This window comes from Danio rerio, chromosome 18, assembly GCF_052040795.2.
Source record: "Danio rerio strain M-AB ecotype USA chromosome 18, GRCz13ab, whole genome shotgun sequence".
Classification (NCBI taxonomy): Eukaryota; Metazoa; Chordata; class Actinopteri; order Cypriniformes; family Danionidae; genus Danio; species Danio rerio.
In genome coordinates, this window is record NC_141038.1 from 28,789,904 (window position 1) to 28,814,473 (window position 24,570).

At 35.3% G+C, this 24,570-nt stretch overlaps 1 protein-coding gene and 1 long non-coding RNA gene across 47 annotated transcripts in view; one reads left to right on the forward strand and one right to left on the reverse strand.

The window, feature by feature from the left end:
- The window catches only part of LOC147832840 (uncharacterized), a 418,098-nt gene that overhangs the window by 170,655 nt on the left and 222,873 nt on the right, over positions 1 to 24,570 (reverse strand). The window lies entirely within an intron of this gene.
- The window catches only part of plekha7a (pleckstrin homology domain containing A7a), a 211,785-nt gene that overhangs the window by 98,902 nt on the left and 88,313 nt on the right, over positions 1 to 24,570 (forward strand). For 32 of the 46 annotated variants that reach the window (XR_015514422.1, XM_087292558.1, XM_087292559.1 and 29 more), the window contains 2 exon segments: positions 6,601 to 6,684; positions 21,113 to 21,209. Coding sequence is in view for 45 of the 46 variants with exons in the window: in XM_087292558.1 (XP_087148684.1) it covers positions 6,601 to 6,684; positions 21,113 to 21,209 (181 nt within the window). In the remaining variant the exon portion in view is untranslated. 46 annotated transcript variants of the gene reach the window in all.

The window sequence follows — 24,570 nt, forward strand, 5'->3', positions numbered from 1 at the left end:
GGTACACACTGAAGGTGAACAGGGTAAAAAAATGAATATCACCAAGTCAAGTCATCTTTATTTCTGTAGTGCTTTTACAAAGATTGTGTCAAAGCAGCTTAACTTAGATATAATACACCATAACAATATTTGAAATTGTGGAACATTCCCAAATACCAGGCGGGGAGCAGAATTGTGATAGAATGCTGGTGTAGTTATAGTTATATACAAATATCAAAGTCAAAAGGATGGAAGGAAGAAAGCAAGGAACCAAAACTCCACCGATTGATGGAACTTGAGAACAAATATGGGAGAAACCAGGATCAGTTGTTCTGACCAGATCTCCTCTGGCTAAACAAAAAGGGGCAGAGCTACTTGTCTTTCATGTGTATCATGCCAAGCCTTGCTGAGCCATGTCGAGTCTAGTCAGTTTTGTCTTTTACTGCCTCCTCCCTCCACCTTTATGGGGGGTTTTAAGTTGTATTTTTTTGGATATAATAAAATCTTCGGTTTACAGCAGTTGGGTCCTCGCCATCATCCTTCCCAACACCCCAACCCCGACAAGAGGTTTCCATATTGAGACTTCAGCGAAGTTGTCTTGGCTCTGCCATACCTTTCTAGTTAATTGGTTGCTTTTAGAATTGCTAACATTTTTTTTTTTTGTATAACAAGTTTTCTAAAATATATAAGTATAATATCTAAAATGATAGAGGGGGTTTCTGGTACTGGTTTTAATTAACCCTAACCCATATTAAAAACTGTTGTTCATTAAAATGTATATAATTAAATAAATATGTGTGAGTGAATACCTCTAAAAAATAATGCTTCATAATGCAGATATAAATAAATCTAAATTTTGACCTATGTAAGTGCTGCTAAAGTGGAGATTTATGACTTGGTGCAGGGTTGAAATAACTTTTTAAATATGTATTTTAATTGTAAGTGATATCAACACAAATTGGTAATCTGTGACAAAAAAAAAAAAAAATTCACTTAAACATAAAGCTGTCAACAATTTAAAAATATCATATATTCTACTCATTTTAAATGTTTGAAACTATATGTATGGGTTGATTTTAGGAGCTGTTCATCTTAAATGGAGATCTGTTCTGTGGTTCGTCTGCCAAGTGTTCATGAGAGGCGTGGGAGATGTGGTGCTGGATTCATGTCTGACACCAGTTGCCTTTTTCTCTCAGGAACCAGTCAGCTTCCTCTGCTTGGCTTGATTAGTACAGTATGATTTAGGAAAGGCTGATTTTTGCTTGGCTTTCTATATATAATATTGCATTGTCATAGTTTTATTGTTTATTATATAAGAATATTATTATAGTATATTAGTGGTACAAATACTGTGTACCAAGATGGCTCAGTTATAGTATTATTGGGAGATAAAAGTGCAGCAGGGAAAAAAGTGGAACAGTCTTGTGAAACAAATGCCATTTGTTTTCTCCATAAGGGAATAGAATTTGAAACATTAAATTAGGCATGAACTGCATTTTTATAGGAGTTGGTTTTGCATACCCTACATAGCTTCCTGGAAGCATAGCAAATGCGGCCACCGAGTGTACTGACTTAAATAGGCTATAGCAAGATTTGTTTGCTGATTGCAGAGATGGCAGTTTCATGTACACTGTGACATGCAAATTCATATGCACATTAATTATGTTGTTATTAATCTCTGTTTCTCTGAGGTATTGCTAACAATGGTAAATCATAGGACTTCTCGTCAGCTTCAACAACCAGATTACTCACATCTAAAATGATTGGCTCAGCTTTACATATAAAAGAAACTGCTAGGATTTGATCAGTATAAACAGTATAGTCAAGCTCAAAACTATTCATTCCCCTGGCAGTATTTTGGCCAGAAATGACACAGGCTTCTCCCAAAAACTAAAATAAGACTGTGTACAAGAGGCTTCATTGTTGAAAAAAAAATATTTTTTAGGTTTTAATTTAAATTTAAACAAAAACTCATAATTTGCCAAAGGTGTAAATAATTTCGGGCTTGGCTGTATATATAATCATCGCTTGTTTTCATCCATTGTACTTCTTTATTTTATTTAGTTTGACTTATAATGTTTACATTTGTTTATTGATTATTCACTTGGAACATGCAGCCATTTCAATAGTATCCAATTCAGTAGTTTATGAATATGGAGTTTCACAATGGGGTCAAGTTAGTCGCGTGAATATGCTTTAAAAGTTACTTACTTGTCAACTTTGCTTATTACATTGCTAAATAGTTGACAAAAGACAATAGCACTTATTACTATTTAGCCAACATTTTGTTTTGTAGTGTGGTAGATGCATTGCAGCAGACTGAGGCTGTTTACATAGAATAAAGCAAATAAAACTCAAATATTTTTTTTCTTGGAAGTGAAAGAATAGTTCGTCTATTTACTTTTGGTGTTGTGTCATGTTATAGTGCATTGCAAGGGTTCCATATCCCGTTGTTCTGTGATCTGAAATAGTACTAGAATGCTGTATTCAGTATGTTAGAAATAGAACAAGGGAGCAGTTTGCTTTTGGTGACTTGAAGCATTACATTGCAATCATTCCAAATCCATCTGTACTGATGTTGGAATGTTGAATGTCAGACATACTGTAGAATGGTGCAGTAGCTTACTGTTAATGACATGTTGCATTGTTGTTGGAAGCAGTACAACTGCATGTATTATGTCAGAAATAGAATGTATTATTATTTATATCACGTTATTTAAGGATTGGCAGCACATGGCTTAGTGGTTAGCACTGTCGCCTCACAGCAAGAAGGTCACTAGTTCGAGTCCCAGCTGGATCCAATTTGCATTTCTGTGTGGAGTTTGCATGTTCTCCTTGTGTTGGCTTGGGTTACCTCCAGGTGCTCTGGTTTACCCCACAGTTAAAAGACCTGCGATATAAGTAAATTGGATGAACTAAAATTGGCCGTAGCGAATGACAGTGTGTGTGAATGTGAGAGTGTATTTGTGTTTCCCAATACTGGATTGCAGCTGGAAGGGCATCCGCTGTGTAAAACATATGCTTGAATAGTTAGCGGTTCATTCTGCTGTGGCGACACCTGATAAATAAGAGACTAACCTGAAGGAAAATGAATGAGTTATTTAGGGATTTTTTGCAAAGTTCTTTGCACAGCACCAAATGAATACTACAAAACAACTTAACAATGTCTGTGATTTGTACTGAAATAAGTTAGCCTCATGTGGGCGTCTTTTCTAGTGTGTCCTTTTTGCTTGGTAGCGCACGTTGGACAATGTTAATCTTGCAGAGTCTGGTGAGCACGATTCTACAAAAAATATAAAAGCTATGTAAACTCAAGGTAAATATATGTGGTCATCGTGAAATTATCTCTTACGTTTGCTTTACAAAACATCCAATCAGTGGTTTGCTGGTCTAAGTAATCTGTAAGTCAAACCATCGCTTCTTGTGGACATGTACAAGAAGGACTTGTGTATGAAATGTACTTTACAACAAAACTAAGTAAGTGCTTAAGAAATCTATTTAGGATTCACAAAAATGTAGACATCACCCTTTAGTGTATTTGCCATCTGAAACATTCAATGAAATGTATGTGGAGCAACATATTTTATGTATAACAAAAATGAAGGCTGATGCATATATTTTCAATGAATAAGGGCTTTTACTTGTTACATGATGCTATTAATATTCCAAATCCATTAGGGCTTGACGATATGGCAAAAATTTATATCACGCTATATTTCTTCATTTCGGGCGATACAATTTAATTCTGATATCAATATGGACAATATTAAAAAGCCAGGAAAAAACTGCCAAGAACGCACACAATAGATGTTTGTACCTACAAATGTCTGCAAACTGAATATGCAAAGTCTTTAATACCGCCATGCTCTTATAACTTTTTTTTTTAAGTACAAAAAAAATGTATGTTCACCTTTTATTTGTACTTAGCCTTTGCAAACAGATGAGTATATTTATAGTTCTGGTTGCTTTTCATCTTAAACATCCTTTAAGGGTTCTATCTGTCTATTTATTATTTATATTTGTGCATAATTACATGCTTTGAACATAGTATAGGTTTATATATGAGAAATTTATATGAGTATGAGTTTATAATTCATGAGTTTAAAAATCATATCACCGTTACTGAAAAAAATCTATCACGATATATTAATATTGAATTATTGTCAAGCAATAAAATTCATTTGTTCAGTTCTTAGAAGTAAGAGTATTTCAGCATAAAAAGTATTGATTTATTTCTTTTCTTTTTAAGCATGGCATCACACCACTCTTGTCTACTGTAGACAAGATCTAAGGTTCTCTAAAAATACCATACAGTACATTCAAATGTAAATATAATTACTGTTAGATTTCTTATCAGACTTCTTTATTGTTTCATTTCAAAAGAGTATTTCCCCTAGTACTAAATAGACTTGAAATGCCCTTCAGATTTGCTTTGACAAAGACTTCAGCATAACTCTAATTATTTAGTCTTTTTGTTTTAGAGACAAAATGAAACACTTGCATACACAGTAGAGAGTGCACGTGTTCATATAGGCAGTGTTTCAGACGTGTTCTCCTCACATGTAACAGAGAACACACTTGATGTTAATGCAGTTTCTTAAAATAGACATGTTGGAAATACATGTCAAGCTGACATGTTGCCAGACCTTAGACTAAATTACACTGAGGGCAGAAATCTTTTCCAGCGAGACCTTACTTAATGTAATATATGTGACCCTGGACCACAAAACCTATGCCTTATGTTGCTGGCAGCTAGCTCTCTGCAACTCTCACATGGTTGCCCACTGAAGCTAAGCAGGATTGCACTCGGTCAGCACCTGGATGGGAGACCACCTGTGAAAGCTAGATTGGTGAGACCAGCAGAGGGCGCTCAACCTGCGGTCCGTGTGGGTCCTAACACCCCAGCATAGTGAAGGGGACTCTATACTGCTCAGTGAGCGCCGTCTTTCGGATGAGATGTTGAACTGGGGTCCTGACTCTCTGTGGTTGCTAAAAATTTCAGGATGTCCTTCAAAAAAGAGTAGGGGTTTAACCCCAGCATCCTAGCCAAATTTGCCCACTTGCCTCTGTCCATCATTTCCTCCTAACCATCCCCATATCATAATTGGCTTTATCACTCTGTCTCCTCTCCACCAATCAGCTTGTGTGTAGTCTGGTGCAATATGGCTGCTGTTGCGTCATCCATGTGGATGCTGCACACTAAAGTCTTAGCTGAGATCCAGCGTTCTCCAGCCTCCGGCGCCTAGACTGCAGCTCTGCACAAGACGTTTGGCCATAAGAGAAATGGTCGTGCCCAACTGAGCCTGGTTTCTCTCAAGGTTTTTATCCTTCACTTTCGCCAATTGGGGTAGTTTTTTTCTTGCCACTGTCACCACTGGCTTTCATATTTTGGGACCTGTAGAGCTGCGCATTGATAGATTTGCTCTTCAGTGTTTGGACTCTCAGTAGTGAATATTAAACCACACTTTATAATTCACATAAATAAACCACGTCTTTTATGTGAAGCTGCTTTGACACTATCTATTGTAAAAGCGCTGTACAAATAAAGGTGAATATAATTGAATTGGAGGTAGATGAGGAGATTCCCCTCAATTTGTAAAGTGCTTTAAGTGTCCAGAAAAGTGCTATATAAATGTAAGGAATTATTGTTCAGTTATATAATTGGTAATATCCAAATAATACATTTTATGGGTCAAAACGGTTGAATTGTCTTTTACGCGTAAAATCATTAAAATGTTAAATAAAGTGTTCCATGAAGATCTTGATTTGTATATTTCCTACTATAAAAATATCAAATAGTTTTTTGTATTCTCAGATTTCAGATATTCAAATAGTTTTTCATTCATTCATTCATTCATTCATTCATTCATTCATTCATTCATTCATTCATTCATTCATTTTCTTTTAGGCTTAGTACCTTTATTTATTAGGGGTCACCACAGCAGAATGAACCACCAACTTATCCAGCTCATGTTTTACACAATGGATACCTTTCCAGCCACAATCACTGGAAAACACCCATACACTCTCATTCACACACATACACTACAGACAATTTAGCTTACCCAATTTACCTATAGCGCATGTGTTGGGACTGTGGGGAAAACCGGAGCACCCAGAAGAAACATGCAAACTCCATACAGAAATGCCATCTGACATAGTCAAGGCTCGAACCAGTGACCATGTTGCTGTGAGGCAACAGCACTACCCATTGTGCCACCACGCAGCCCAAATAGTTTTTCAAACTCAGCCAAATGTTGTTATATATTAACAAAATATACATCAATGCAAAGCTTATTTATTGAGACTTTTTTTATTCCAGTTTGAAAATTGACACTTATGACTGGTTTCATGGTCATAGGTTGCATAATTGATGATGTTAGGTTGTGTGTATATTGATATGTATGTGTGTTTACATTAATTTGCTAATAACCTGATTAAAAAGGCAAAACACCACTGAATATCATGGTGATTCATTGTTTGTTATTCATATTATGATGGACATGTTTTGGAAAAACCAAGGCACTGATTGTACTGATGTTTGTTTGCTGATTTGTGCTGCTGGGAAGCATAATAATCAACATGCTAACGCTATGTTGTTTGTGTTTGTCTTATCTTTAGCCATAACCAGAGGACGACTACATTCATCCATCCAGTTACAGGCCAGATCTCCACTGAGAACTCAGACTTCAGACTTCAGGATCAGTAAGTGTTCCTGTTTTCCACGTTACTTTGCGTATTTCTAGTTAAGTTTTATTTACGTGCTGTCTTAAAGAATCAGCACAGTTGTTTGTTGGACTCCCCAACAATTCAGAGATATTATAATGAGACAAATGTACTTTTCAGACAGCTCAGGTCGTTTCTATCATGTCAATAAGGGCTTTTTTAAGCATGAGTGAACTGCATATGGGACCAAAATAATTACAGCAGCATTTTCTCTTAAAAGCATGTTTAGTTAAGCAATATCTTACGTCACTATAAGTTCAGTATCACACAACAGTTTAGTAGATAATTAGTTAGTATTATGTTACATTTTAGACACAATATTTTCTGTTTTTGTCAAATATTACTAGCTATAATACAGCAGAAGTGCTTCTCCAATCAACACACATGAGTGGTTCATTTCTGAATGAATCTACTTTTGAAATTAATCGAGAAAATCAATGATTTAACTGCATGTTCAAAAAAGAAGAGCCATTTACTTTATTTCTGAATGAATCAGCCATTTGAATAAATCAAATTAATAAATGAGTCAAAGATTTAAATGACTCATTAGGACGTTTACTGACACATTATTGCTTCTTAAACTTTTTATTAAAAATAATTTCATATTTGTATATTTTTGAAACAGCAATAATTTGCATGCACACACAGACATGCACACCTGCACATAGCTTTCCTTATGGGTACTTTTATTATATTATATTCCACTATGCCAACCTTACCCCCTAAACCCAACCCTCATGGGAAACAATTTGCACTTTTATTTTTTAAGAAAACTGTCTAAAATAATTCTGTGTGATTAATGAGCCGTTTTCTTCAAGGGGACCAAACAATGTCCTCACAAGGTGAAAATTTACTAGTATTGCAATTTGGTCCATGCAGTGTACAGAATACAAGGTACACACACACAACCTCATAATTTATTCAAGTCTGAGTAATTTCAAGCCTGTATGAATTTCTTTCTTTCGCAAAATCGTAAAGATTGTGAAAAGATATATTTAGATGCTGTTGTAGACTAAATGAATAATGTAATTTTTTTTCTATTTCATCAGATAAAAAAAAAATAGCTTACTCTATTTTTGTATGTCTGTGATGTTTTTCACTTTTTAACACATCTTTATTAGGGGTGTGACGAGATCTTGTATGACGATATCTTGCAAGATTAAATTGTGATGAGATTTCTTGTCGAGGTGAAAAGTTATCTTGTGAGTTGTGAAGTTATGATCGAGCATGAGGGCGAAATTAGCATTGAAGACTAGTGGCAAAATTGGATTTATACCCAGGCTGGCCTCGGTGATGCATGTGTCACTTGGTTGACCAGGCGGGTGTGACCCCTAGTAGCAAAGAATTCTGGCCCAGATTTGGCAAAAAGCTGGCACAGCAGGCATTCATCTGGCACTGGCATACAGCATGTGGGCCAAACATGGCCCGGGTTTGGCAGAGGTGGCACCGTTTTTAAGGCAGCACACAAGATTTGGGCCAGATGAAAAACGTAGTATTTGGCCCAGATTTAAAAATTTAATAAGTGGGCCATGTGAATTTGGCCAGTCTTGACCCACATTTAAAATACACTAAAATCATTTTTGAGTAAAGAAAAAAAATTCTACCAATCAGGTCACTTTGAGAAAAAGCGTTCCCATAGTGTGCCTAAAGCGCATCACTCCATGGGTTTATCAATTTCATTGCAATCGTGACACACCAACCTATCTGGCCCAGTTCAGGCCCAGTTATGAGTTATTAACTTGGCTGAGACTTGGCCCAGATATGGTCTGTGTTTGGCCCTTGTCTGGAAGCCAGATTTGGTCCAGTGGCGGTCTCCCAAACTAAACCGAGAATAGACTTGTGCTGAAAACATTGTGCCCACCACTCTCATTAGGTGAGGTTAATATTAAATTAAACAAATTGATAAATGACTATAAGGGCCCTATCATACACCCGGCGTAGTGTGGCGCAAGGCGTGGCGCAGTAGTCTTTTGGTAGTTTCAGCTTGGCGCAAGAGTCGTTTTGAGGCGTTGCGCTACGCTGTTTAAATAGCAAATGCATTAGCGCTCAGATGTGCGCCCATAGGCGTTCTGGTCTAAAAAGGAAGGTGTTCTGAGGCGGATCGCTGGCGCGTTGCTATTTTGAGAAACTATAATAGATTTTTCATTAGACCAAAACTAACCCGGTCTAAACTCCGGCGCAGACTTGCGCCTCGCTTACACACTGCTTAATACGCACAAGAGAGCAATAGGCAAATATCTTTACATATGAAAACATGTAAATATTAAGGATATATATAATATATAATAAGAATAGATATAGAATATAAATATAAAGGATTAAAATATTACAAAACATATTATTTTCTAGTCTACATAAATATGAAAAACCACTGCTTTTATGTCTTCTTCATCTCGGGAGGCTTTTTCAGTTCATTCATAACAATTTGCTTTTGTATAATGTTATTATCAGCAGTATTATTTATTATATCCATTTTTATATTTGTTTTATTAAAAACAAGCTTAAATTTGCCCACCTGTTACCATATAGGGCACAGCATGTGTTTTAGGATATAACTCAGGTTTTTGAGCACATTTTGCTATTATTATTCATTTATTCGTTTACTGGAAATTATAACTGAATTTAGAAATAGTTTTGAAACGAATATTTGCGCTTAACAAACAAAGTTATTTATTTTTAGACTAATTGATGTCTGTGCGTAAAGGTTTCCCTATCCAAGAGCGAAAGTAAAAGTGATCCATTATCTCTCATTCTCACACAGTAGATGCTCTGTTTAACAGTTTTCTGTTAAAAAACTGTTAACTGTTTGCTTGTGAAATGCTCATTTTTTCCACTTAGACTTACTTTGCGTCCTGTAAATAGCGAATGCGCTCTTGGCGCGACGCAGCTGACTCTTAAAGGGAATGGGAGATGAGATTCTAATTGGTTTATTCTCAAAACACACCTATAACTCATTAAGAAAATAAACTCAACCCTTTTAGAACATGCACCGCGTCGCAAGGCAGATTTCTCGTCCTTAAATTAGCAAAAACGCGTCCTGACATGCCCTAAAAGCGTTTGCGCCCTGTGTTTTGCGCTCTGCGCATGGCCGTCAAAATAGAGCCCTATAAACTATAGCCTATGGTTGCTAGACTGTTGCACTTTTTTGTGTTGTCAATATGCTCATGTTTATATAGGCCTATTGTTGAGTGTGCAACATTTGTATATTTATAACCACATCAATGGAATGTGGGGCTTGTGAGTCAGTGGCATTGTAATTTTAAGGGGTTGAAATGTTTGGGACCCCTGCTCTATGGGATGGATCCTTACCCTGTCAAAATAAACTGGGATTCACAACAATGGATCTGCTTGTGACTTGTATTACAGTAATACAAGTTGTAGTCTTTTAATAGGCACATTCTGATGTGTTCTCTACACCAAAATTTGCAAATGCATTCCTTATAAGCCTTCCATCAAAAACAGTGAGCCATAATCACAGTTTGAGGCTTATAGCTTTACAATCCTGTATAGTTTGTTAAGATTACTCATGTTTTATTTGATTGAATCTTGTTGTAAACACTGACATGTTCAACAAATAGCTGAGTGCTGGTTAACAAGACTCGCTACTGAAATTCTCACACAGAACCTTCATACAGTTAGGATCTCCCGCGCATGATCTATATGTTGGCAGATGCAGAGCTGGAAAAAAAAAAACGATACCCTTGACTTAAGTATCAAATGTCTCCGCTGGCATTTGCCAATAGTCTCACACTTAACAGATCCTCTTTTGGTACCGCCAAGCTGTAACTTATATTCCAGCTGTCTCATATGCGCACTTAGATTATTCATGCTTACCAATACAGAAACCCTTCAAACGCCAAAATTGCATGTGCTCCTTATAAAAAACAAGCTTTACCATCTAGGCTGTTTCCTGCTGTTAGGAGATAGAGTAAAAAATCTTTCAGGTTATGTCAGGAAGCGCATTAATAGTGTTACACAATCTAACAGCTCCGCAGTTCTGCATTAGAGAAGTGTGTTTCAACAGCTGCCCACCGGTCTTATCTAACCTGGATCTCTCTAAAAGCAGAATATTAGTGCCGTATATCACAAAGACCGGGCCTCTTTTAGCGCCTGGCTGTGTTCTCCTGCACATCCTAATGGATGCATCTCATTAACAGCTGTGTGGGTGAAGCAGGCTTTCTGAGAGCCACAGGTTATATGCTGGAAAGAGCGGCTGTGTGCTGTACTGATCATATAATAATCAGACTACTATACATTATGGAGAGCATGATAACTGATTATGCTGGATGATTTATTTTTTTTTTTTTTGATGTCCTTCTTTGACAATTTGACATTTTGAATACATTTTATGAAAGAATGTTGTGCAGATATAATTTTGTGCTGTTTTATGTACATTAGTTCCAAGGATACGGATTCCATTTATAGTGCCAAAAAGATGTGCTTTGTCACTTTTTATTAGATTTGGTTAGCACATTTTAGTCATTTTAATACTTAAATGTGCTTAATTTTCATTTAGGATGTTATGGTTACTTATGGAGTGTACTTTGTGTTTAAATAACTTAAATGCGAACATGCCATTATAATGCTAATAATATATATTTAATGTTTTTGTATATTCTGTGTATTTTTTCTGTTAGAGCTTTTTTCAGTTTTGATATGTTTTTAATTATTTTTATTGCCAGATTAGTAATATATATATATTTTTTTGTAAGTTTTTGTGTGGATTGTGTTGCTTTAGCCACGTAAATGTAGATTTGATGCTAGCATAACATTAAAAAGTTAACCAACGAACAATTTTTGGGCTATTTTTTATTTTAATATTTAAATAAAAAAAATTTAAAAGCACCTATTTTACCCCTTTTTCAAGATTTAATAAAAGACTTTTGTGTCTCCAGAATGTGTCTGTAAAGTTTCAGCTCAAAACACCCATCAGATTATTTAATCTACCTTTGTCTATATTGGAAATATGAGCTGTTTGACGTTGTAGCTGTATTTGTTGCCTATGCCTTTAATGGAAATGAGCTGCTTCTCCCTGCCCACCGTTACCCTGTGCGTGTCAGAGCCAAAGAGATCACTCACTATTGCTATGATGAGTGTAGTTTTTTCTACTGTGTCTCATGCAGAAGCAGCATAGTGACAGAAAAGAATGAAGCAGATCTCCCTTACTACTGTAAAAACTTTCCCAGCAATTATTTGATGTATTTGTTATGGAGGTAATTCAAGCCTTTCTGCAACAATGAGGCACACACAATGTTATAAAGTATGTGAGCATGCACGCGCTCATACACACAAAGATACGCACGTTTAGCTTTGCACTGTTTTTTCACGACTAATGTGACAGGATACATGTTAATATCAGCTGTTGTATGGATATCCATTATGTTATTGTACAAAATAAACCTGATTTAAGTCCATGAACCAGGATTAAAGCGTCTTCTTTTATAACTGTACTGACATGCGGCTGTGGTGAAGAATTACGAATCAATTTTACTGTCTTTATTACTAACATGCACTGTTTTAGAAGCATTTTAAACTTGTAAAACTCATTCTTGAGGTGCTGCTGATCACAGAGCTGAAGAGATTGTTTAATCCTGGTTGATTTTGCACATGTCCTGTCTGGTGGATATGATTATACGCGTTACTTTGGAAGCATGTTAATTCGCAGATGCCAATCAATTTGGTGGGTGGGCAAACTGCACTTATACATCCTGTTGTGGTGGGCCTCAAAATAGGAGGGATTTGGATCCTATTTTTAACATCAAAGAGTTTTAAAACAGAGACTTATTGTGTTTCTATCACTCCAGTATGAATGAGGACACGCTATACCAACAAACAGTTCAGTCCAAACAGTTCCCAATAGATGATTTTCATCATAGGTGCCCTTTAAGTTCTAAAACTATTTCAGGTTTAGTTTCACTATTTTACTTTAGTTTTTGAGCCATTTAAATGGTTTTGATGCAATCATGGCATTAATAAAAGTAAAAGTAAATAAAATACTGTAAATAAACAAAGTAACTAACCTTCATTTCTTCATCTGTTATTTAAAAATGTTTATTTTTTTTATTTTTTTTTTAATCTTATGAATTAAATATATAATGTTTAAATAAATAATGTTTATTTTATTTAATAAATAGTTTAGGAATCAAAATTGCTGTGACCGCAAGACGACTGGCACCAGCAAGCTTAAATTTTGTATGGATTTTGTATGGACAACAATGTCAGAGACTGAGTCACAGTTTGATTGTATCAGGTGTATAGCTTTTGTATTTAAGGCTAGCTTCAACCATGAATATTTTTATACCTAAAAGATATCTAACATAAAAGCAATGCTTTTAGAAATATTGATTCTTTCATGTCACTGCTGCACCATGCTGCTGCATCGTGCTGATTTTTTCTAAAGCTTCAGTAAGAGCCGCTAGAGAGGTTTGAGTGGCCAAATCCCACGGACTCTTCAAATGTGCAGAACTGTAAAGACAGTCTGTTTTTCTTTCTTTTGAATATTGGCTTTTTTTTGTACGTCTGGCCATCTGTTCCAGGATTGTACAAGAGTTTGTTTAGCTGTGAGGTTTCCTCAGCTATCCCCCTGCTGACTAGCTCTTATAAAAGGAGAATCTGAATACAAAGTCCTGAAAAATATATGTCATAAATGTTTATGTTATTGATTTGGGTGAAGTGGCACTTAATGGTGGTGAGGTTTTAGTGTGGGAATAGGTTTAGGAGAAGGGAAGCATTACCAATCTTTTGTTGTTCTGTTGTGATGTTTTGACGTACTTGAAACTGCTCAAGGTCAACGTTGCTCAAGGCTAAACGTTTATTGTTTGTATGTGTAATGTGTTTTGTGTTTATTAAAATTTGCTGGCTCTTTTGTCACTTACTGTAAAGCTGGAATTTGTAGATGAGACATTCTTTAAATATGCAGATGCATTTAGGCAGGCAGTGTTTTTGGAAAAATCTATAAAAATAGATCAGATTTAACCATCTTACTATTAAGGGTTCATTTACTAAACACTGTGCATTTATTTAACCAACAAAGACATTATGAATGCTTGAAATGGATGCCTAACCAACACATTAATTCAACACTATGGCTGTGTCTGAAATAACATACTTTTTTATATTATATAGTGCGCTAAAAACAGTAGTAGTTTGTCCGAATTCATAACAGTTTGCAAGAACCAGGATGACCTAGTACTTCCAGCGAGATTCTGAAGTGTGCATCGGATCGATGCTATGCTATTCTATGATGCGTGAGAGAATTCATGAAAGCGAGTGAAGCAATACAACTGATGAGGGTGGGTCACATGATGTTGACAAAATGACGGATGTAGTATGCCCAATTTCAATTCATACTACTCACATTTAGGCATCTGACGATAAACGTTTTCAAGCTTTGCCGGGATTTGGAAAAGTCAAGGTTTTAAAACTGCCAAAATTTGAATTTCAACATTGTACCGCTCCTATGATATGTGTGAGATTTATTTTTTTTTTAGGACAGATTTGAAGATGGTGTTTTAGGTTGTAAAGAAATTTGTGATTTAGAAACTAATGAAGACAGCAGAAATCAGTCATTGTAATTATTTAGCCTGACATGTTTACTGCTCCAAAATATTTTAACCTAGGTTACCCCTTTTTTCAGATTTAATATAAGTGTTTTGTGTCTCTAGAATGTGTATGTAAAGTTTCAGCTCAAAACACCCATCAGATTTTTCCTTATACTTTTAACAAGATCCTGTTTTATACATTGTACCACCAGGGGGTAGTTTTATCGTACTGTGCCTTTAAGGCGAGTCCTCCCCGCCTACTGTTTCTACATGCTTTCCTGCGTGCCTTAATCTCCTCCCTCGGCTGCGTCAGACAACAGACAGACTTAAAGAAAGGAAGGTCTCATGTAGCGTTTGTGAGAAATACTACAGTAAGAACTTTATTTTACTTTATTACTTTATTTGTTGTGCAGTTGCATTGATGAGTCACAAGCAATATCGTTACAAAGTTCACCCACACACACTCTGCAGCAAACACACACACAGACACACACAGACAGACAGACAGACAGAGCGCTCTTAGCTTTGCACTGTTTTTGCACGCAAATGTGACAGGATACAGGCTAATCTCCACTGCTGTGTGGATATCGGTTATGTTATTGTACAAAATAAACCTGATTTAACGTCCACAAACCGTGATTGAAGCGGCTTCCCTTATAATTATTCTGACACGCAGCTGTGCTGATGAAGTAAAGCTGAAGTAAATCGCTGTAATTCATTAAACACGTGTACTGTTTTAAAACATTTTAAACATGTAAAACTTACTCTTCATCACATTTGATGATGATTGATTATTCTAGTGAACTGAACAGACGTTTTATTCCCGGTTGACACGTGACATGCTAATGCGCGTAGCTGTCAATCAATTCGGTAGGCTTTGGGACCGCACTTCTACGTCAAGTTGCGGTCGGTCTGAAAACGCTTCAATTGGTCCACCGTTTTTATGTTGTTAAATTGAAAAAAAAGGACAGGGTGTGTTTATTTCACCCCAATATGACGCTCTATACACTATATATACACACATGTCTGTCCAAACAGCTTGAAAAGTAGATTTTTCACCATAGGTGCCCTTTAAATGTTTCTCAAAATAAAATATATTGTGATGAAGTTGTTGTTTTTTACCCAGACACTTAAAAAGAATACATTTTAGAGCAGTAATTACAATACTGAGGAAACGTGATATTTTTATTCAAGGTTATCATACCGTCAGAATCTTATACCAGCCCATGTCTACTCACATTCATACAGTATAGAATGTACTTTTCTAATGGTTGATTAGTACATTTAAATTCAGATGCAGCACCTACTGAGTAGTAGGTGATTTTGGACGCAGCCTATATTGTGAATAATTATATTGTTTTTTTTAGTAAGTGACATTGCCAACTACAGGCCTGGCATGTGTAATACAGCCCTTTAGTAATTATTGCAAATTATTTGAACATAAATACTTTTTTTCAACACTGTAATTTTTAAAATTGCTGTGTATGCTGTGTAATTTACTGTGTATATACTATGTAAATATACATTGAGAAAAAACAGCAGCAGTAAATTCAGATTTTTTTAATACTGACTCTCATAGAAGATACTTTTTTGTTTCTCTCTCTGACTCATGGGGCCAAAATCAGCAGTTCCCCAAGATTTTTTTTTTTTTGAGTTTTGATAGCTGGAACAAATAGAATACTTCAGAAAATTATGGAATGCACACATTTCACATAGTAAACATATTAATACTTCATTCATTTTCCTTCGGCTAAGTCCCTTATTTATCAGGTCACTACAGCGGAGTGACCCAGTACTGGGAAACACCCATACAATGTCAAATTCACTCATACACTATGGCCAGTTTTGTTTACCCAATTCACTTTAGCGCATGTTTTTGGACTGTGGGGGCACCCACTTAGAATGTTATTACTCAATTGATTGGGCATTATTAGTGGTTATCAGCTGATAGATTTGGGCCAGTAGAAACCAGAGTATGGGATCAAATTCCCACCTAAAGCATTGCGGTCGTGGATAGAACAATAATGGGTGTAAATAAAATATTGACATATTTTGAAAGATTGTGAGCGTGAATCAAAAATGAAAACGCTTTTAGACAGGATCAGTTTTTTCGCTCATATTTGGTCCTTTCTGCTTCTGTCTATTCTCCATTGATCTTGTTTCTACATTTTTTGCTTGTGTTTTCTAAAGATGCAATGTGAGTTTCATTTAAATCACAGCCGGGCTTCAGCGTCATCATTGGTCCACTAGTTGAGATTGACAATTGTTCCTCTAGCCAATCAGACGAAGGGGGAGTTGACATCAGTCCAATGCAACTCATGGCTGATCAGTCTGGCCAGTGGGGATGCATTATTTTCCAGGAGTTGCAGATAATATAGACACCTGTCTGTAATCACAGAGGATTTGTATAAATATTATATATATTAAATATTATACTGTACTTCATACACCTGTCCTTAATTTGGATCTTCTATCAATATAGTCATTTATACTGTAATATCTGGTATCTGTTTGTGATCACAGGGGTTTCACATAAATAATATATACTGTAACTTCAGGCATTATTTTTCTATTTGCACCCATTGGAACCCTGCACGGAGCACCCACTGGAAACCCACATGAACATGGAAAAACATGCCAACTCCCCACATACAGTAAATGCAAACTGACCCAGCCGGGACTCAAACCAGCGACCTTTTTGCTTTGAGGCCACAGTGCTAACTATCTTTTTTGTCAGCTGGGAGAAATTGAAGTGCTCAAAAGTGACATTCAAGACATCACTTTTTTATTTTTGCAGAGCATTTCTATTTCAAATAAGTGTTGTTCTTTTGATCTTTCTATTTATGAAAGAATCCTTTAGTGAATCATGCGGTTTTCACATCCATATTAAGTGTTTTCAACACTGACAGTAATAAGAGCATTTCCTGATGACTCAATCAGCATGTTAGAATGGTTTCTAAAGGAGTGCATGACACGTAAATCTGGAGTATTGATGCTGAAAATTCAGTTTTGCCATCAGAGGAATACATTTATTTTTTAAACACTGATTTACTGTAAAGTATTACTGTATTTTTTAGCAAATAAGAGCAAGACTTTAGAAAAAAGGTAGTAAGTTTAATACTATATTGAAAAGTTACTTCTTAACTTACAACAGTGAAAGTCAGTGAGGAGTTTGCTTTAACGTATTAAATAAGTCAAATATTAAAGTAGTATTGATCAGAAACATATTTTTAGAAGTGCATTTTATTTTATATAAGTTCATAACCTACCTATTGACTGCCGGAGGGATTTCATTTGACATCCAGGCCAGTGAGCGCTTAAGAGAAAGTTCATTCACTGTCTAATCATGGGGAATTACACTTGACACATCACAGGCACTGTAATTTACTAAAAGCTTTTTGAAGTGAGCCTGTGATATTAAAAACAGGTAGTATGCATTGCTAGTGTGAATTAGTAATGAATAGAGCGGTGCTGCATTATAATGTTGCTGTAGGTGAAAGCTTAGTGCAGTGCCAGGAGGTTGTTTTCACAAATTGTCTATAGGAATTATAGTCCTATGTAAAACTTCCATATTCTATAGTGGGCTGCTTTGCTTTCTACTGCCTATATGGAATGGAGATCAACATTAGAGAACACAACTACACCTTTAACCAGTTTGAGAACAAACATGATGCTTTCCATTATATCCAAATAAATTAAACTTGCTTTCATTGCTAAAGTGAACTTTGGAGAAGTTTAGGTTAGTGTTTTGATTCTTTATACTGATAAAGGTTTGGTCACTTCAGGGCTTTCAAAGTTTTACTCTTTTAAATGTGAATACACTATATGCAGAGACATATACTGTATTTAATATATTCAGTACCTTAACTACAGTCTGGAACCAATTGGGTTTCTCTGTATATTCTTTCGTGGACGACCAGGGCAGGATTAGGGATGTTTCTAAGTGCTAATAAACAGTTAATATATTAATCATATGCAGATAATAAACCAGTAATAAATGGTAAGAATTGTTTCTCAAAATAATTTTTTACCAAAACTACTGATGATAATTTGATAAATCTTAATAAATTGCTGATATATTGTCTCCAAGAGGTTTAAATGAGGAGTTTGACATTTGTCCTTTTCCTTAATAATTCTTTAATGTTTAATTAGATGTTGGGGTAAAGGTTTTTTGGCTGTATTTTCTTGTATATTGTGTTGTATTATTTTACCAAGTAGTTCAAGTGGGCTAAAGACCCCTATGCTATGCTTGAGGAATGTGAAAGACTGGTTATCCTTGAACTTTCTAGACTTTAAGTAAGAGTAAGAGTGAAAAGATTTTGTTCCGCCCGTTAAAGTCTTCCAGAGCCCCGATAGTTAATCTTGAAAAATTAAGCTTTTCTATGAAGCCCTGGGTAAAAAATCTGGGTGTTATTCTGGATGATGGCTTGAGTTTTGAAAAACAGATAAATGCAATGGTCAAATCCTGCTTCTTTCAGCTTCGACTTTTAAAAACCAACAATCATTTTTTTTTGTATTTCCCTGCTATATTAGGTTTTTTTTATTTTGTGATGTAATATTATGGTTTGTTTCTATATTTTCATTTTGAAAATCTAAGTTGTATATTTATTTATAAATGTGTTTTTTTTTCTTGTTGTGAGATAGGAGATCATGTGATCCAGAAGTGTATAAAAAGGAGCAACTTACTGCTTGATGAACACTGTCTGATGAAGAGCCGTGTGCTCAAAATGTTACACGATTTGTTTCAGCCTTTTTTAATTGAATAAATTAGCATTTTTGGAAATGTTTTGCCTTTTTGAATATATATTTTACACTTTAGAGACTAAACAAACAAAAACATATTTTACAGCAATTATCAAAATACTTTATTTTATTCAATAGTCTGTTGAAATTCTTGATTCTGATTAGGTAGAAGTAGTGCAATAAAATTGCTTAATGCTCAGGTAGTTCCAGTCAGCTTTGATCACAGTTCGAAATATACGCTTGCCTCAGAGCAAATATAAACATGGTAACTGAGTGACGGTTGCTGGAGCCTTCATTCTTCTGCATGGTCTGGAGGACACTGATGTGTGCTTCACCAGGAGCTGAGGGGATTAACCAACTTGGAAATGCTCCAAATTATTTGCCAAAAAGGTAGCTAACAAATATTACTATGAGCTATTAGATATGCCAGTGTCGTTTACTTGTACACAAGGGATCACTTTCTCCAATTCAAGTCAGGCGGTTCTTTAGCTCTGGGTTGTGCAATTAAAATCCTTTAATGCACAGTAATCCATTAATTGTTCCTTATTTGATGTTTGACAGTGGTATGACATACAGATTAGGAAAGACATGAAAGGGAAAAGAATCAAAATTGATATACAACCAGGGCTTGACATTAACTTTTTTGATCACCAGCCACTATGGCTAGTAGATTTCCAACATTACTAGCCACTTGCCATTTTAACTAGAAACAATTTGTTTTGCTTGAAAAATATATTTTATTTTAATAAATGTGACTGTAACATGCTAAAAAGACTTGATTTATATGTTGTGTTGTCCACATGCCTCCTTATTTATCATTTATCACTTGGTGGGTTGGTGGGTGTTAATGCAAAGCCCTGTAAACAACAACAAAAAACCCTCTCTCTCTTTCTTCTACATGTTGGTTGATTTGCATGCCTTCATAGTGTATAAGTTACAATTCATTGTAACAGAATTATACTGTTGTAACAATAATGGTAGTATATATGACTGTTTGGTGGAAACAGTGTTGTCAGTACAACAGTTTTATGGGTACAGTTTCATGTCAAGATCCTGACGAGAGGGAAATAATGTCATGAATATCACCACGCAGAGTTCCAGTCAGTTTTTAAATGTCATGTTTTGTCATCGGCTCACCACATCATATGCTAGCGTTCATCTTTGCTAACACTATGACCAAGACTTTCACACTGAAGTAAACAAAACTGAAGTTTTAGCCATCAACATTATAGTGGTATAGTGTTACAGTATGAGTAACTGTGGTGAGTAATTACTCTAATCTGATGAGTGTTGTATGATGTTAAAAGTGGTGTTATCAACAGAAACACAAAACATTTAGCCTGTTTAGGCAAAAAATGTTTAATTTATACACAGTATACTCTTATGTAACATTTATTCATGTTGGCAACCTGTTAATTCATGTTAGAAACATGGTAGCAGCATGCTAATTCATGCTAACAATATGCTAATTAAATATTGCTAATTAGGGCTTTTTATTAAGCCAACTTTAAAGTTGTTAATTAAACTTTAACCATTTTATCATTATTTTTACTAAATAAAACGTAAATGCACTTATTACTGTGATATTTAAGTGTTAAATATTAATACATATGGCTGACTGACTTTATTTGTTAAATGTTTTGAAATGTCACACCATCAATCTTTTATTTTGATAAAAAAATGCTGGGAGTCCTTAATGCTTTGTTTATTGCTGTTTTAAAATATTCTTATTTCAAGTTTGGGAAAATGCATATTGTGTTACAGGCAATCAACTAAAAGTAACTGAAAACACACAGTAACAAGACACTGAAAATATGGGATCATTAGCTGCTCTAAATGAACACAGAGTTGTGCTTCACTCTAAACATGTATGAGAATCATGAAAATGAAAAATATGTATATGTAAAGACACTGTAAGTAGTTTTCGCTGCTAGAGGACACGTATTCACAACAAACAAAGGCATACTGTACTTTGATGACGCCATGACATCTTCATTACATCCTACATCAAGATCTTTGCAATGTGTCCTATAACGGTTTTAGTCTTTTTCATCAGCAATAATGAAATATGTTGATTCTAAAGCCATTCCTTAAGTTATAAAGCATCTCCATTTCCCCTACAGGCCTGGCGGACGCATGCTGAAGCAGCCCTCCAGCACAATTAGCGAGGCCTCCACTACTGTCACCACCTCAACTGTGGACAGCACTTCAGGCTCAAAGGTCAGTAACAAAAAGAAATTGTAATATTTTATGATTTATAAAGTATTTGATTATCTTTTTTTTTTAAACCTGATGAGTTTTCTGTGGGATCCTGTGGGTCTGTGATTATGTGATTTTATTGTTGTAATGGTTTGAATCAAATGCCAACATCTGATGCATTTTTTTTTCCTACGGTTGATAATAAAGTCAACTGAACTGAACTGATTTTGATAAAGTTCTGGTATTTTGCACCAGATAGTAGAAGACAGCAGGCCCATAGTAGTGTGGTCCAGACCTTTGTATATTTTTTATGCTCTACGAATGAAAAAGGTTTTAAACTGATAATACTGTCAAACTGCCAGCTGTGAAACACAGGCTGAGTGAACAAGCTCTTACTTCAAGGGTGCGTGTGCAGCTTCCAATATGTCATGTTGCCAGATATGGTTATCATAAGCATTGATTAACTGAAATTGTTTTGTAATTCTTTTAATAGTTCTTGTCTAGGTTTCGTTTCAATAGAGCCGAGACCACCTAATTCAAGCGATCTTGGAGCGATTACTTTGGCGCGGAACAGAGCGCGATTGCCCTGTTCACATATGCCAAACGAACCGCGCTAACTGGGCAAACGAGATACGTTCCGAAACAAAAGTGTAGGTGTGAAAACTCCCTTAATTAAATGTTCAGAATTTTAAAATGTACATATTGTCACTCGATGGATAGAGGAAGAATGCACAAGACTTTGGCTAGCAAATCAAAAGGATAAAGGATGTACAGCTTGACTAGTTGTTCAGCGAACTCCATTGTTTTATAAATGGAATTGTTTATTTTTATTCTAATATGTTCATTATAAAATGGAAAAAAAAATGCATTAGTTAATACGATTGAAGTAACGTTTTCAAATTATATTTTAATATTTTTACATGAATCAGGAAAATACTCATGGTGACTTTTATGTAATACAGTTTGTTATATTTAACTTCGGCCCACAGGCTTTAATCAGGTTTAGTCTTTGGCCCTTCATAAGAAAAAGTTTAGGATCCCCAGCACTAGAGTAATTTTAAAACTCGTAGCACAATTTACCACATTTAAATATGTTATTTGAAGACTAGATTTAGTGCATTTTGTATAAGAAACATATACCCCTATACCTACAGGCAAGCAGATGAACACAGAATATGAATGCAACATGCTAAATTACGTTAAGCACAGGTTAGCAATACAGAAAATATGTTTTGACCACAAGATGCTGCAGCACGTTCACAGATTCACACAGTGACATACTGTACAGTTTGATCTGTAATATATATATATATATATATATATATATATATATATATATATATATATATATATATATATATATATATATATATATCCTTGTAAAATCTCTAAAATTTCTTGTTGTGCAGTCCTACAAACTAAACTAAATGTTGTTAATGTCTTATTTGGCTCAAACTAATTTCATATAATCATATTTATTTTATTCAAGTGTTGATCTGAGAGGTTGAATTTAATAAATATAATAACTCTCTTTATATTACCTTCCAGATAATTGTCTAATGTTTTTTAGCCATTATACATAGGTTTATTTTCATTTTTGAGTGTAATGTGAAGGGGACGCTGGCAACGAAGGTGCACATCCAAATGCAGGTTTATAAACAAAATGGTCTGGCAAGCAATGGTCAACAGTATCAAACAGGTACATGCAGGCAAATCCAGAAGAGTGATCAAATAACAGGCGAGTGGTGGATCCGGGCAGCAAACAACATAAAACAAACAAAAACAAAGCAAGGGTCTAACACGTTAAGGCAGGGCAAGGAAAATGCGTCGTTATGCTTACAGTACAGTAAAACAAGACTCAGCACTGAAGTGTGTGTTGCTTGCTGTTTATAAAGTCCATCTAATCAGTCAATGAGCCGCTTCAGCTGTGTGGTAGCAATCAATGGAAAACCAGAACAGGTGTGAGTGTGTGGTGCATGACAGGATTAGTAGTCCATATAGTGACAGATTTGTAGTTCTCCAGCGATCTGAATGGACTTAATCATTGGTTATTGTGACATTGAGAGTGGTAGGGCTATTTGCTTGTTATCTGGTTGAATGTATAGCTATGTTTATTAATTGTAGTCCATTATCCACATTCAACATTTTAATTATAAGAATCGATTTTATGAGAAAACTTGTGATTCTTGCAATGCATTCAAATTGCTTACCTGTATATAATATATATTTGAGCAAACTATATATACTAAATTTGGTCTTTATGTTACATGTTATTATTGTTCAATATTGAGTACAGTGGGTTAGCCTGTTCCGGCTCTTCAAGCTTAAAATGTCGCTAAATATTTTGCACAAATTTGTAATGGAAATGCATCTACAGAGAGCTGAATTATTATCGAGACCAGGTTAAGGCTGGTTAAGGAAGTTTTTGCCTGTGCAGGGCTCTAATTTCTAGTTGAGATAAGCAATTCTGTATCCAATTTGCAAAATACAACATGCTAAAACTTTAAATAGCATTTTTTTTGAGTTTTTCTTTTCTTTTCATAACAATATCTGGCAACAAAACTATCAAAACAGTAGAATAACCGTGCTAAATTTCATGTACCTAACAGTTTTAATAAACATTCTCATAGAACTTTAGTCCTCGTATCATTTATACACAAATTCTAAATAGATAGAGAGTAGCTTTCACAATTCCCAACAAGCCCCCAGACCTCACAGAAACAGTTCCTCTGTATGTAGCACAAGACGAGCAAGTTAGCTTGACAAGACTCCTGAAGCAGAACATTCTTCATGCTTGGTCAGCATCTGCTCTGGTAATTAGGGTGTTTATTCTTCTGGGCCGAGGCGACAAATTCCCTAGTGCTGGAGACACAAACACTGAGTGATCAGAGCCACGGACTGACAGCAGAGGCGGAAGACTGATGAAAAAGATTGTGATTCGCATTGTGAGTGATTGTGAGCACCTCTGCCTAAGGATGAATTGATTGGGATTTGAGCTGAAAAACATGCTAGTTTGTATGTGTGTGTGTGCTTTTCTATTTAATGGGACAATCAACACAAAAGCAACAATTCTGCATTAGGACAGTTAGAATAAATACGCTTAAATACTTTGAAACAAAAAGGAAATAGAAAAAGCATGTGGTTTACATTTGTATTAAATATAAAAAAAATGTTAAATGTAAAATGTAAAAAAATTGCTGTGTTTAATGCAAATTCGAAGGGTTTTCTTTAAAATGATACCAAAATTTTGCATTTACACCTATGCGTGTGGATTTGGGAAGTTTTTGAATTGGGGTAGACAACATCCAGGTGGAAACCCCAAAGTAGCACTTGACTTTAAGAGGTTAACTGTATATAATATCTGACAAATAAATTCACTTAG